The sequence below is a fragment of the Aulonocara sp. 'chitande type north' Nkhata Bay genome, linkage group LG9 (assembly GCF_057382095.1).
Source record: "Aulonocara sp. 'chitande type north' Nkhata Bay isolate Kocher_YH1m ecotype deep benthic linkage group LG9, A_spYH_male_GT1.1, whole genome shotgun sequence".
NCBI lineage: Eukaryota > Metazoa > Chordata > Actinopteri > Cichliformes > Cichlidae > Aulonocara > Aulonocara sp. 'chitande type north' Nkhata Bay.
The window spans coordinates 2344255-2360134 of NC_141352.1; the positions used below are offsets into that span (position 1 = coordinate 2344255).

At 42.9% G+C, this 15880-nt stretch overlaps 1 protein-coding gene across 2 annotated transcripts in view; it reads right to left on the reverse strand.

Annotated features, from left to right (window-relative positions):
- The window catches only part of plppr5b (phospholipid phosphatase related 5b), a 140853-nt gene that overhangs the window by 70156 nt on the left and 54817 nt on the right, over positions 1-15880 (reverse strand). For both annotated transcript variants that reach the window (XM_086305329.1, XM_086305327.1), the window contains exon 4: positions 4989-5239. In XM_086305329.1, coding sequence (XP_086161455.1) covers positions 4989-5239 — 251 coding nt within the window. The remainder of the gene's footprint in view (positions 1-4988; positions 5240-15880) is intronic.

Below are 15880 nucleotides of genomic sequence, written 5' to 3' on the forward strand. Positions count from 1 at the left end.
GATAATCAAAAGAGACACCAATTAATTCTCATCAGTGCTAATGCTAATGCTAGCTATCTTACAGTGGCAGGAACCTGTTTCAAATGCACAAGATTTTAGTGTTATTTGTGTTAGAGCTTTGCCAAGTTCAAGCAAAATAAATTTTTTTGCTAGAACGATGATTAAGGACAAATGTCCCAATCCAAATTTTGGCACTTGCACAACTTGACGACTACCCACTGTTTATCTGAAACAGCACAGCCTGGAACTGGTTACTATGAATGTAAGCAAGTAATGAGAATTTCATGGAAAAATAAATTTGCCCCTTCCTGATGTCTTCTGTTTTTGCATATGTGTCACGCTTACATTTTTCAGATCAACAAATTTTAACATTAGGCAAAGAAAACAAAGTCAAATAAAAAACACCTGGAACTAAAAATGTTACCAGGAAAATGTAATTGCCCACTACACCTTATAACTGGTTGTGGGGTTATCAAGCAGTTGCAATAACAGGAAATGTGTCTTTTATATCACTGTGAAAGGAATTTGGCCCACTCTGCTGAATTCCTTTAACCACATTTTCCTTCAGGATTTTCTGTTAGAGAGCAGGATTCATGTTTCCATTAATTACAACAAATGATTCAGGTTCTGGAGCAGGAAAACAGCCCCAGACTATTACACTACCACCACCATGTTTGACCGCTAGTATGATGATTGTTTTTATAAAATGTTGTGTTAGTGTTATGCTGAATGCAACAGGAACAAACCTCCCAAAAAGTTCAACTTTCGTCTTGTCATTCTAGAGAATATTTTTATCATCAAGATATTTTTCGCCGCCATCTTCCTTGCGGCCGCCCACCGGACCTGCTCAGTAGTCGCCATTGCCACCAGCGTGGCCGCCCACCAGAACTGCTTTGGCTCAGCCGCAGGCCGCGTGGCCACCCCCCCGAACTGTTTTGTTTCGGACTCTGTCCCTCCGTCCTGGACCCCGTCCGCCAACTTTGTTCTGTTTTTTTTTTTTTCTTTCGGCCATCGGGTGCCGGCCTTTGAAGGGGGGTACTGTCAAGGTTCCTGGGTCGTTGAGTGATTTCAGTTTGTTGATGTTCAGTTTAGTTTGCCACATTAATGTTCTCATTTCCTGTTTTTTCCCATGTCAGCTTGTCTCTTGTGTCATTAGTCAGATTATGTTCAGCCCTGTACTCATCTGTTTCCAATCATTGTCATCATTCGACCTGTGTATTTAAGTTCCTTGGTTTCACCAGTTCTTTGTCGTGTCATTGATGTTGATGTTGCCAGTATTGTCGTTCCCGTTTGTATTCAGTTATTCAGTCAGTTAGTCAGTCTTGCCGTTCCTGCTTTGTTCATTCACCCGCTCCAATAAATCCTCGTCATTCCGCACCGTGAGGCGGTTTAATGTTGCAAAGCACCTCTTTTTAACTTCAGGATATGTCAGCCCATTTCTACTGGAAATGCCTTTTGGTTAAACTTTCAGCAAGGAATTTGCATTTGCACTGTTAAATATTTATAACTTTAATGCACATAAACAGCTTCTTGTTTAAGTGAAAATAAATGGATGTTTGTTTGTTTTTTGCGCTAATAAAGTTGTGGAGTTGTATTTTTTTCCGCATCAATTATATCATCAGTTATATCGTTATCACAAATTTTCAAATATGTATCGTGATAAATATTTTTGGCCATATCACCCTGCTCTACAACAAAGCACTATTTTTGGTAGAGCATGCTAGCAGGCCGTCGTTATTACCGTGTTTTTTGGAAAATACGGCACACTTGAAATCAATCCTTTGACTTTTCTGAAAATCGTCAGTGCCCCTTATAATCCCGTGTGCCTTATGTATGAATTCTGGTTGTGTTTACTGACCTCGAAACGATTTTATGTGCACGGCGCTCGAAAATCTGTCAAATGCTTTAGTACGACTTTGCTAAGCTACGAAGCCGCACCGCTTGATGGATTGTCGGAGCATTACGGCTATCGTAGGCGGAGCCTCGTGGAGTGATACGTACTGTGCTTCAACATAATATTACCATATTGTGTGTGTATAACCTCTTTTTAAGTTTTGTGGATATTATACATGGTTATGCTGAGGATATGTCGGCCAGTTTCCACTGGAAATGCCTTTTGGTTAAACTGTCAGCGAGGAATTTGCATTTGCAGTGTTACATTTTTATATAACTTTAATGCACTTAAAAAACAGCTGCTTGTTTAAGTGAAAATACATTGATGGGTTGGTTTTTTTTGCACTAATAAAGTTGTGGAGTTGTAAAGTATTTTGTCTAGTGTCAATTATATCGTCAGTTATAATGTATGGTGATAAATATTTTTGGTCATATCGCCCTGCTCTAGGAGCAATTACAGCTGATTCAACAGACTCTGGATTGCTGTGTTTGACCCTGGCATTGCTGTAATGACTAAGACAACAAGAGGGATAATTTTCATCATCTTCTTGGAGTTGCAGTATTGTGTGTGTCAGTGTGTGCAAACTGCATGTATGTCCTGGACACACACATTGGCCTGTGCTAAATGACCTATATAACAGAGACAATCTGTTCTCCTCACCATGCAGGCAGGCAGTGATCGTCCAAAGCCATGCATCGATCACTTATGGGCACTTGGGTACACATTGGTTCTGACACAGAAAATCAAACAAATTTTGAAAAGGTTTCATTGTTGTGCTTTGCTTAAAGGATAAATCAACAGTCACACAGGATGGCTGTAGGAGGTAGAGCAGGTCATCTAGTAATTGGAAGGTTGTTGTTGCTGCTTCAGTCTCCAGGACCAACTATTCTTTGGTCACATACTAACCCCAAGTTGCTCTCCGATGCATCTATCAGTGTATGTATGTGTGTGAATGTCAGACTGAAAGCACTTGAGCAAAAAAGCATGGAAAAAAGTGTTTGTATGAGGTAAGTTTGATAAACAATAAACTGGACTGGTAAAAAAGCATCACTGCACAGTGCAGGACAGGCCAGAGCCAAGGTAGCTGAGGTCTTTTAACATCGGACCATGCTCAGGATATTCTTTGAGTCTGTGTGATCAATGCCATCCTCTATGCTGTTTCATGGTTTCCAAGATAAGGACAATGCTGCAAAATGCCTCCCACCCACTCCATGAGGTGCTAGCCAGTCACAGGGGCATGTTCACTTAAAGATAGGGCTGGGCGATATATCGAGTTTTTTAAAAATATCGATATATTTTTATACGAGATGTAAGATGTGACAATATCTTTTATATCGATATAGTCTATGTTACGTTATAATTATAGTTGTGGAGCCACAAGTTTGCCTCTCTTTCGTCCACTTTTGTCTTTACGCAACGTTACTCGACCTCACCTCTCCTTCACTGAACACAACTCCCCCTCCTCCCACATTGCTTCACCTGCAGGCAGCGACAAGATGGGCACGGCAAATCTCCGTTAACGAGTTACTGCGCATCGCCCCGTGCGTGGGGCTGGATGGCGTCAATGTGTTAATGAGCTAACCACGCTAACGAGCTAACCACGCTAACGCCATGCACGGCCTGAAATCCTTTCATTTTCTCAAAAATCGACAGTGCGCCTTATGTATGAATTCTAGTTGTTCAGGGTCAAAAATGTTTTAGTACGACTTTGCTAAGCTACGGAGCTGCACCGGCTTGATGGATAGTCGGAGCATTACGGCTACCGAGGAGCCTCGCGAAGTGATACGTACTGTGCTTCAGCGTAATATTACCGTATTGTGTGTGTGTATAAGGACCATAAATGGCACCTGTAAGAGACACGGTTATGAAGCAGATTTCAAACTCCAGGCTGTCAGTCACGAACTGTGAAATCTGTCTCTGTTATTATGCTCAGCGTCTTTTAGTTTACATTTTGACTGCACAATTGTGAGCTCTTTGTTATGCACAAAAACAACAGTTTTGTTTTATTTATGGAGCACTTTTATTATATAATAAATGCTCATAATTTATTTTTGAGTAGTTTTTTTCATGTACATCTATGTATGTTAATAAAAGTGCCTGTGTGACATCTGGGACACAGCTTTGACTAAGAACTCTCTTTTTGTTCGTACCTTATGGCTTTAAAAAAATATCGAGATATATATATCTTATATCGCCATCCTGCTAAAAAATATCGAGATATGAATTTTGGTTCATATCGCCCAGCCCTACTTAAAGACTAAGATTGCCCAAATGCACCACTCAACAACACAGGAAATCATTCCTGCCTGTGGCTATCTCACTACACAAGCACCTTGAGGCAACCGTTGTGATTTAGCGCTATATAAATAAAATGTGACTGATCTACCAAAATTACTCCAAGAGCACGTCAACCAATCATCCAGGAGGTCACAAAAGAACCCAGAACATAATTAAGGAACCGCAGGCTTCACATGTCAAAGTTAAGGTCAGAGGTCATGATTCAACAATAAGAAAGAGACTGGGCAAAATGGGATCCATGGGAGAGCTCAAAGAGAAAACCACTGCTAACCAAAAAGAACACAACAGTGTTACATGTGCCAAAAAACATCTTGATTATCTCCAAGACTTTTGGGGAAAATATTCTGTGGACTGACGAGACAAAGCTGAACTTTTTGGAAGTCACCTCTTCACAAAAGGACCATCATACCAACAGTAACATATGGTGGTGGTATTGTGATGATCTGGGGCTGTTTTGCTGGCTCAGGACCTAGAAGACTTGCTGTGGTAAATGGAACCATGAATTCTGCTGCATAGCAGTAACCCACCTGAGATTGTGAGACTACCAGGCGCCCTGTGGGTTACTGTTGGGAACAGCAAGCGACACAGACTGTGCAGAGATAGGTGACACGGAAACAAAAGCAGGGATGCAGAGTGGGGCTATCACGTCCAGCAGCAAAAACAACAAAACAAACCCTATTTCCATCCATCTTTCTCACCAACGCCAGCTCCCTCGCAAACAAAACGGAGGTGATACAATCAGAGACAACAAAAGGATTATACTAAACACATATGGCTGGATGTAAGAAAAACTCACAGCTAGGTAGAGTGCAGCATAGACGCTAAGCGCAGCCTCTTTGGATGGGAAAGTCTTGCGGGCACGTAGGATGTCGTCCTGGTTTCCTGTGCAGGCCTCCTGGTGGCTGATGTAGCGCAGGGCCTGCTGGCAACCCAGTGCTGTGTAGTTTGGCTTACAGACAGTCAGGAAGTACGGTGCCAGGTTTCCTGTCACTACCTGCCCTGCGTTGACAAAGATGTCAACAGTGAAGAGGCCAAAGGTGTAGACTCCTGGAAACAAACAAAAAAATGTTAAGACTGACAAGAGAAATGCTGCTGTTAGCAGCAACATAGTACTGAGACTGAAAAGTGAGGTGCTAATTAATATTAATGAGATACAGTCAGATTTTGTGAAACTTGATATTCCTCAGTTCAACACAACTCAATATAATTTTATTTATATAGCATCAAATCACAACAAGAGCTTTTCAAGGCGCTTTATATTGTAAGGTGACCCTACAACATTACAAAAAAAAAAAGAGAAAACCCCAACAATCAAATGAACCCTTTGAGCATATGGGAATGAGAAAACTCCCTTTTCACAGAAAGACACCTTCAGCAGAACCAGGCTGAGGGAGGGACGGACATTTGCCGCGACCGGGTAGGGTTCAGGGAGGAAGACAGGACAAAGACATGCTGTGGAAGAGAGCCAGAGATTAATAATAACTAATAATTAAATGCAGAGAGGTGTATAAACACATAGTGAATGAAACACTCAGTGCATCATGGGAGTCCCCCAGCATCCTACAGTGGGGCAAAAAAGTATTTAGTCAGCCACCGATTGTGCAAGTTCCCCCACTTAAAATGATGACAGAGGTCAGTAATTTGCACCAGAGGTACACTTCAACTGTGAGAGACAGAATGTGAAAAAAAAAAATCCATGAATTCACATGGTAGGATTTGTAAAGAATTTATTCGTAAATTAGGGTGGAAAATAAGTATTTGGTCACCTCAAACATGGAAAATCTCTGGCTCTCACAGACCTGTAACGTCTTCTGTAAGAAGTTTTTCTGTCCCCCACTCGTTACCTGTATGAATGGCACCTGTTTGAACTCATCATCTGTATAAAAGACAGCTGTCCACAGCCTCAAACAGTCAGACTCCAAACTCCGCCATGGCCAAGACCAAAGAGCTTTCGAAGGACACCAGGAAAAGTATTGTAGACCTGCACCAGACTGGGAAGAGTGAATCTACAATAGGCAAGCAGCTTGGTGTGAAAAAATCAACTGTGGGAGCAATCATCAGAAAATGGAAGACATACAAGACCACTGACAATCTCCCTCGATCTGGGGCTCCACGCAAGATCTCATCCCGTGGGGTCAAAATGATCATGAGAACGGTGAGCAAAGATCCCAGAACCACACGGGGGGACCTGGTGAATGACCTGCAGAGAGCTGGGACCAAAGTAACAAAGGTCACCATCAGTAACACACTACAACGGCAGGGAATCAAATCCCGCAGTGCCAGACGTGTTCCGCTGCTGAAGCCAGTGCATGTCCAGGCCCGTCTGAAGTTTGCCAGAGACCACATGGATGATACAGCAGAGGATTGGGAGAATGTCATGTGGTCAGATGAAACCAAAGTAGAACGTTTTGGTATAAACTCAACTCGTCGTGTTTGGAGGAAGAAGAATACTGAGTTGCATCCCAAGAACACCATACCTACTGTGAAGCATGGGGGTGGAAACATCATGCTATGGGGCTGTTTTTCTGCCAAGGGGACAGGACGACTGATCCGTGTTAAGGACAGAATGAATGGGGCCATGTATCGTGAGATTTTGAGCCAAAACCTCCTTCCATCAGTGAGAACTTTGAAGATGAAACGAGGCTGGGTCTTCCAACATGACAATGATCCAAAACACACCGCCCGGGCAACAAAGGAGTGGCTCCGTAAGAAGCATTTGAAAGTCCTGGAGTGGCCTAGCCAGTATCCAGACCTCAACCCCATAGAAAATCTGTGGCGGGAGTTGAAAGTCCGTGTTTCTCGGCGACAGCCCCAAAACATCACTGCTCTCGAGAAGATCTGCATGGAGGAATGGGCCAAAATACCAGCTACTGTGTGTGCAAACCTGGTAAAGACCTATAGTAAACGTTTGACCTCTGTTATTGCCAACAAAGGTTATGTTACAAAGTATTGAGTTGTATTTTTGTTATTGACCAAATACTTATTTTCCACCCTGATTTACGAATAAATTCTTTACAAATCCTACCATGTGAATTCATGGATTTTTCTTTCACATTCTGTCTCTCACAGTTGAAGTGTACCTCTGGTGCAAATTACTGACCTCTGTCATCATTTTAGGTGGGGGAACTTGCACAATCGGTGGCTGACTAAATACTTTTTTGCCCCACTGTACGTTTATTACAACATCACCTGGTCCAGCCCTAACTATATTCTTTAGCAAAAAGGAAAGTTTGAAGCCTAATCTTGAAAGTAGAGATAGTGTCTGTCTCCTGAATCCAAACTGGAAGCTGGTTCCACAGAAGAGGGGCCTGAAAACTGAAGGTCATGAAGATATGTTGGGACCTGTTTATTCAAGACCTTATATATGATGAGAAGAATTTTAAATTCAATTCTGGATTTAACAGGAAGCCAATGAAGGGAAGCCAATACAAGAGAAATCTGCTCTCTCTTTCTAGTCCCTGTCAGTACACTAGCTGCAGCATTTTGGATTAACTAAAGGTTGGTTTTTAGGACATCCCAATAATAATGAATTACAGTAGTCCATAAGAAGTAATAAATGCATGAACTTTAAATTTAAATTTATTTTATTATTTTACATTTAAAAATTTTTTCCTGGGGACCCTGTGACACCCCATTGAAGAGCCGTAGGCTGGATCTCTTAAGATCTCACTGTTGGGTTTGTAAGGCCATGTTACTCCTAAATTTCTCTTGTTCAAAGAGAAGATATAAAACAAAGTTCTAAGCTAATCGACCTTAGTGTTCTCCTTTTTAAAAGAATCGATAAAGAATCGAAAATGGAATCGGAATCGTGAAAATCTTATCAATACCCATCCCTACATATACACACATACATATATATACACTGTAACATGCCTCTGTGGGATAGGCATTTATCCTGGCTAATGCTATAGCTCCCAATGACAATGATTTTGTTTCTCAGAACTACTTTAACAATGAGAGATAGAAACTATTTTTATACAGCAAAACATAATAAATGGCATTTGCAATAAGAAAAATGTGTGATTCGCACAAGTAACCTCGTTGTGCTGCCTCTTCTGTCTGTGCTTTATCTTCCAACAGAATGATGGTGTTGCGACACTGGCAAAGTGCTCCATAAAATAACAAGGACAGGACATAAATCATTCAGCTTACTTGTACTTTCAGTGTGAATAATTCCCTCTGTAAGCAGCCTGTTCATCTCCTCTGTTCCTCACTCCTATGTGAGTCTGCACACAGCCGGCCTTGAACAAAATCCCCTGCTGCTCACCATCACACACCCACTGTGACCATCACCCAGGTGCCACTGTCCATTCACGCTGCTCCTAACCAAACCAACCAAGCATGGAGGGCTTTAACGGAAATAACAGCTTCCCTCGTACAGGAGCCCAGCCCGCTGACGCGCTAAATTACCTACTGACACCGAGTCGGACAATCGCTTCTTACACACACACTGAAAGAGGTGTTTACCACACAAAAACACACACATATGTATATGAGGTTCCATGATGTGTTGCTGGGTCAACCACAGAAGCTTTTCCAATCACTGTCAAGCGTCTGTGCTGCTGCAAAACTAATTCAGCCAAGGCTATGAAGTGTGCTGCGAGACATTAACAGACAGGCGGCACTGCAACAGTTTAGTGTGGCATATCTTTCTTCTTCTTTCACGGATTCTAGTTTTAAATGTCACTGCGTGACTCATTGCTGTTCCTTTGTCATCCCCCAAGAGCCACTGAGGCTTACTGCCGACAGGTCATTTTCTTAATAAGCATCAAATAGGTTTTGTCAGGCATCATGTGACTCAGTCACCAAGTGCTCGCCGCACAACGCATCGTTTTGACTCTGTCCCACTTTCTGAAGCGAGTGTGGAAAATGTGGAGGCGCTTACAGCGAACCCATCCCCCTCTTCCTCTTTGTTGTAGGGAACACAGAGAGAGATGATCAAAATTGCTTATTAGGGCATAAATCTAATGCCTGCTTCAAACAATGCCATGATCTGCCGCAGAGCCGCTGTATAGTTTGTTTGTTCTGTGTAGTCGCTCCTCTCTTGGTGCATATCTGTGTGTCGGAGGGTGAGGACGGGTGAGGCAGTGCACCTCTTATTTGATCTCCAAAGTGCTGCAGTGTGATGTGCAGCAGAGTCACTGTTATCACAGTTTCCCAGATCCCCCCCAAGTTCATAAGCAACACTTTGGAGTGCTCAGCTGTAGTAAGCTGTAAGTAAGTCCTAATACTGGACACAGTGTTAAATACAAAGATGCAACAGCAATACGCAGTGTGACACAGTGTGAAAGTGTTGATTTAACTGTGAAATGTATTTATTGGACAGAGACTGAACTTCAGTTTCATTTTCCCCCGTGGAGCTCGTTGAGTAATTGCGAAGAATTCGTCAGTACTGAAGAACACATAAGCACGGAAGCTCGTTAACATTTACGTTAGCAACTTCTACTTATATGTCCTGTTTTTCTCCCCAATGTTGAACAGCTTTTTTTTTTGTCTAGGCAATTCAACTAACCAGCAGATACGACACCTTCAAGGCATTGACTTTAACTGAGTTAGAGGGCTTGTGGAAAACATTGTTCAAGCTAAACAAAGGGTTAGAGTTAGCAAAGAATCTAAGAATGCAGGAGTAAGGGCAAAGTAAACAGTATCTGCCAGGTCTGGTCCAGTCAGACCAACATCTACTTTCATGTTCCTACACTAAATTAAACACAAATGAGGAAGCAGTTTAAGAACCTGAATGCTCGGAAAGCTCCCGGCCCAGACGGCGTGTCTCCTGCCACCCTCAGACACTGTGCAAACGAGCTGGCCCCAGTGTTTTCTGGCATTTTCAACTCCTCACTGCAGGCATGTCATGTGCCTGCCTGCTTCAAGTCCTCCACCATAATCCCTGTCCCCAAGAAACCTAGGATCACTGAACTAAATGACTACAGACCCGTGGCTCTGACATCTGTGGTCATGAAGTCTTTTGAGCGCCTAGTTCTCTCCCATCTCAGGACCCTCACGGCCCCCCTCCTGGACCCCCTGCAGTTTGCATATAGAGCCAACAGGTCTGTAGACGACGCCATCAACATGGCCCTACACTTCATCCTGCAGCATCTGGACTCCCCAGGAACCTACGCCAGGATCCTGTTTGTGGACTTCAGCTCTGCCTTCAACACCATCCTTCCAGACCATCTCCGACACAAGCTTTCCCAGATGAATGTGCCTGATCCCATCTGCCGGTGGATCACTGACTTCCTGACGGACAGGAAGCAGCATGTGAGGCTGGGAAAGAATGTCTCGGACTCCCGGACCATCAGCACCGGCTCCCCTCAGGGCTGTGTTCTTTCTCCTCTGCTCTTCTCCCTGTACACCAACTGCTGTACCTCCACCCACCAGTCTGTCAAGCTAATCAAGTTTGCAGATGACACCACCGTTATTGGGCTCATCTCTGACGGGGATGAGTCTGCCTACAGGAGGGAGGTTGAACGTCTGGTGTCCTGGTGCAGCCACAACAACCTGGTGCTGAATGCCCAGAAGACAGTGGAGATTATTGTGGACTTCAGGAAGCACACAGCCCCACTCCCCCCCATCATCCTGACTGACACCCCCATCACCTCTGTGGACTCATTCCGCTTCCTGGGTACCACCATCACCCAGGACCTGAAGTGGGAGCCCACCATCACCTCCGTCATCAAGAAAGCCCAGCAGAGGATGTACTTCCTGAGGCAGCTGAAGAAATTCAACCTGCCAACACGGACGATGATGCAGTTCTACACTACAATCATCAAGTCCATCCTCACCTCCTCCATCACCGTGTGGTACGCTGGAGCCACTATCAGGGACAAACAGAGACTGCAGCGTGTTGTGCGCTCTGCTGAGAAGGTGATTGGCTGCAGACTCCCATCTCTGCAGGACCTGTACACCTCCAGGACACTGGGGCATGCAGCTCGGATCTCAGCTGACCCCTCTCACCCTGGATACAGTCTGTTTGACCTGCTCCCCTCAGGCAGGAGGCTCCGGTCCATTCGCACCAGAACCTCTCGCCATAAGAACAGTTTCTTCCCCTCTGCTGTTGGACACATGAACAATAACTGTATGACTGTTCCCACCACTAACACATGACCCTACGCTGTGTTCACTGCATCATTCCATGTTTGGCACTGATCACCACCTGCACTCATGTATATATCTTTCAACGTAGCACTCTTAATTCTTATTCTCATGTATATATCTCATGTATAGCTCATGCACATATCTTTCTACGTAGCACTTTTAATTCTTATCCCTACTTTTATTTTTTCATGTCTATTTAAGTGCTATTTATGACACTATGTTTGCACTGAAGCACCGCAGCAATTTCCTAATGTTGTAAACCTGCTCAACATTTGGCAATAAACCCCTTTCTGATTCTGATTCTGACAAATCAAACTAGGGGCTGCTCACTACACAATTACTCTTTACAACGCACAGTAAGGAGACAGTCCTCTAATTTGAATAAAGTTCTAATAAATAGCATAAGCATAATGTTTTTCTTATTGTGTTTCCGACCCGCTGCAGGTGATATCACATTCTAAACAGCGTTTAATCTTTGAAAATGAGTTTTTCCACAGCAGCAACAATATCACAAATCTCTCTGAGGGCTCTTTTACTCTCCTATTTGTGTTTCTATAGCTGCTTTTGAGAACAGCCCCTTACAATTCAAACTGCTGATAAGCTTCACCAGCAGGCATTATTAAGACAATCAGCCCTTCTGGTCTGATATGAAAGAATTAGTGCACAAATCCTTTGCACTGGCAAGGGAAAGAAAAGCAACAATGTTCACTGAAGACATGCAGGAAAGCTGCTAAAGGATCAGAAAACATCAAAAGCTGAATAGAAAACAATGATTATTTGTATGAATGAATAACACTACATACATAATAGGGAAGAGGCCCAAGGTTTGAAAATAATCTCAGTGTGTGTCAAATAACACACACTACAGAAACAAGGAGCTCAGACAGCAGCAGCATCTTCTTCAACCAGTTAGAAGAAAAAAAACGAAGAAAGGAAAGACCATAAACAGCAAACAACACACAATGCAGGAGAGTTTAGACAAAAGTTAATTACATGCAATAGTGGGAATCAAAAGTCTAGAGTAGAGGTGTCCAACTCCAGGCCTCCTTGTCCTGCTAGACCTCAGTGCCGCGTTCGATACTGTCGACCATAATATTCTATTAGAGCGGTTAGAACATGCTGTAGGTATTACAGGTACTGCACTGCAGTGGTTTGTATCATATCTATCTAATAGACTCCAATTTGTTCATGTAAATGGAGAGTCCTCTTCACACACTGAGGTTAATTATGGAGTTCCACAGGGTTCAGTGCTAGGACCAATTCTGTTTACATTATACATGCTTCCCTTAGGCAGCATCATTAGAAGACATAGCATACATTTACACTGCTATGCTGATGACACCCAGCTCTATCTGTCCATGAAGCCAGATAACACACACCAATGAGTTAAACTGCAGGAATGTCTTAAAGACATAAAGACCTGGATGGCCGCTGGTTTTCAGGCCCCTCTTCTGTGGAACCAGCTTTTTTTCTATCTCTACTTTCAAGTGCCTTGAGACAACTGTTGTTGTGATTTGGCACTGTATAAATAAAATTGAATTGAATTGAATTCAGGTGTGTTGACCCAGGGTGAGATCGAAAACCTGCAGGACACCAGCCCTCGAGGCCTTGAGTTGGACACCCCATGTCTAGAGTGAAGAAGAAACACTCAGTGCATCATGGGAAGCCCCTAACAGCCTAGGCCTATTGCAGTGTAACTAGCAGGGGTCACCTGATCCAGCCCTAACTATACGTTTTAGCAAAAAGGAAAGCCTAATCTTGAAAGTAGAGATAGTGTCTGTCTCCTAAATCCAAACTGGAAGCTGGTTCCACAGAAAACTGAAAGCTCTTCCTCCCATTCTACGTTTAATTATCTCAATGAGCGCTCAAAGTGCTGAAGTAAAGAAGAAAAAATATTATATAGCAACCATTAACCACTTACCATCTAGGAACCATGAGTAAGCCTAAGAGCAAATTGCTCTATTAGGAAAATTAGGTACTGTGAGGTCTTTAGAGTATGATCGCGTGACACTCGGATGAGCCACTGACAACGTCTAGATGAACAGAATCAACAGTACCATGTCTGAGCAATGTTTTAGCCGATACTAATTCATCGTGTGAGTGTGAGCAGCACACAAACATGAACAATACTGCAGTCCGCCCAACAGCTACAGATGATGCTGACATCAGTGCTTTTTTCAGGTTACACATTGCTCCATCAAATTCCAGAAGCTTAGGGAAGACTTCAAGAGACTTTAGCTGAAAAGAAAATACCTTTGTAAGCAGCAGTGGTGCACTTAAAAAAAAGGTTAAAGCTGCAGTGCAGTGTGCTCCCAACGGGCTCAAAACTTTTAAATATTGATGTTATCTGGACTGTTTTACATAATGTCACTTACAGAGTAGGCTGAGCACGAACTTTATAAATGTAAAGTTCAACAAGCAAAGCAACAGAGGTAAAACAGACTCCTGAAGATGAGTGCACAAGTGCCCCACGACCCTCGGCTGTGTTCTAAATATAATCTTCCCTGAGCAGCACAGCCTGTGAGTCATTATGCAAAGCTACGCCTGGCCTGAGTGTTAAGGGAAGGCTATGGAGCTGCAAGACGGCTTGGTTCACATCATGCAAATGTTGGCTACAAACATGTGTGAGCATGCATACTTATGCACATGAACAGATACACTCAGGCACACATGCAGAAATGCAAACACATGGAATGTGTCAGGTGTGAATACTAGCACGCTCTAATATTTGTAAAGACGCAAGAATACCAAAGAAAACGTGCAGGAGCCACTGTGGTGACCAAAGTGAGCTGGTCTGTGACAAACACAGAGGAAACTGATGCTACTTCATCGTTTTTCTTCATCACACTACAAACGCAGGTGTACAGTGCATCAAAGCGCTTCATTTGTTCCACATTTGGTCTTGTTACAGCCAAAATGGATTTGACTTAGTGTTGTGTGTGTGTGTGCTCTCTCATCCACAAGCTCTCCTTGAGTCTGTGTTTTCAGTTTGTTTGTTCCTGCCCTGACCCGTGATTGGATTGTTTACCTGTGAATCACCATCAGTAAGAGCTAAGTTTTAAACTTGTGTCTGGCTTGCTGAATTCTGCATTATGGGTCCTAATCTTGCCTGTCAGTGGTGCACAATAAAGGTGCCATCATGGTCCCCTTTGACAAGAGGACAGAGCCTCAAAATAATATCCCAATATTTCAAGGAAAATGTTATTGTGTCCTTTTCAAATAAGCTATTGTCACTGATGGCACTCTGCCTAATTTGCAGCAATATAGTGCCACAGCACAAGCCAAATGTGAGCAGAAAGTAATGATTTCCCTGGACACTGTTTGGAAGGAGGCCCCGGGGCAGACCAAGGAAACACTGGAGAGGTTGTATGTCTCGGTTGGTCTGGGAATCTTTCCATCCATTTCTTTAGCTTATCCGGGGGTTAAGTGGAAGAAAATGGATGGATGGATGGAGAAGTACAAACGTAACTGTGTAACACTTCAGTTTAACAACTTCTAAAGTAACCTTGCAACTCATCAGGAGCTGCACAATAAAACTGAAAAATGTGTGTTAGTTTTGTCCCTGCTTAGTTTAGCTCCTGTCCCAGTTTTTTCTTCCATCGCTGTATTTAGTCTAATCTTGTGTGTGTTACCGTTCCACTTCAGTCATATTTATTGTCCCAGACTCTCTTTGTCTCTTGCTCAAACTTCAGCTTATCCTCCCTTCATTTTTCTAAGTTCCTATGCTTCCTGGCTGTTATTCCAGTTGCTTTCGGTTTCCTTTTAAGGCATTCATCAGCTAGTAAAGGCTCACTCAGAGTCCTGCCCAGTCTGCTGAGGGTGTCTACTTTTGGGTCCTCTCTCTCCCTGCACTCCATTGATGAAAGTTTGCTGTTTCCAGATTTACCAGAAAGACTTTTCTCACATATTGTACAGATCACTGCTTTGTTGAAGTAGCTCCCTTTTTACTGAACCTTTATCAGAGGTGGACACACAGTTGTCAATGTCAGACATCTCTGGGTTTGTGTCGTGTGTTCACATTAACACATGGTGTTGCTACAGAAATATCATCATGATATGAGGCTTTCCTTAAATCATGTAAAATTTATACAGAGATCGTCGCAGGAGATTAGTTGTGCTATGCTATATTGGAATAGATCTCTTAAACTTTAAATCCAGGTGTTTTGAGTCAAGCATCCAGCCAAGCATGTAAATAATGAGTCCTAACCCCCCTGGAAGCATTTAGGAACCACAGCATGGAGACCATGGAAAATCACCGAGCGGTTTCACCAACTGCTGAGGTGGAAAATGCCAAAAAGTCACCAAAGCCTCAAAGACCAAAAACCATTGAGACCAAATGGGTCTCCATAGTCCAACAGTCCTTTTGTAGGTGTAAGGTGTAGTAAGCATAGGACAACCAGTCAGAGTGTACTTATTATTCTTCATTCAACTTAGATAATATAGTGTTACTGTTTCCTTATGTATTTAAGATTCATATTTACCTAATTTCTTTCTTTATTTGACTCGTCCCTGATATCGCACTTTAAAATCTCAAAAAAACGTTGCAAATACGGACTTTTTACAGCTAAGGAAGATACACGTGTGGTTTAAAGT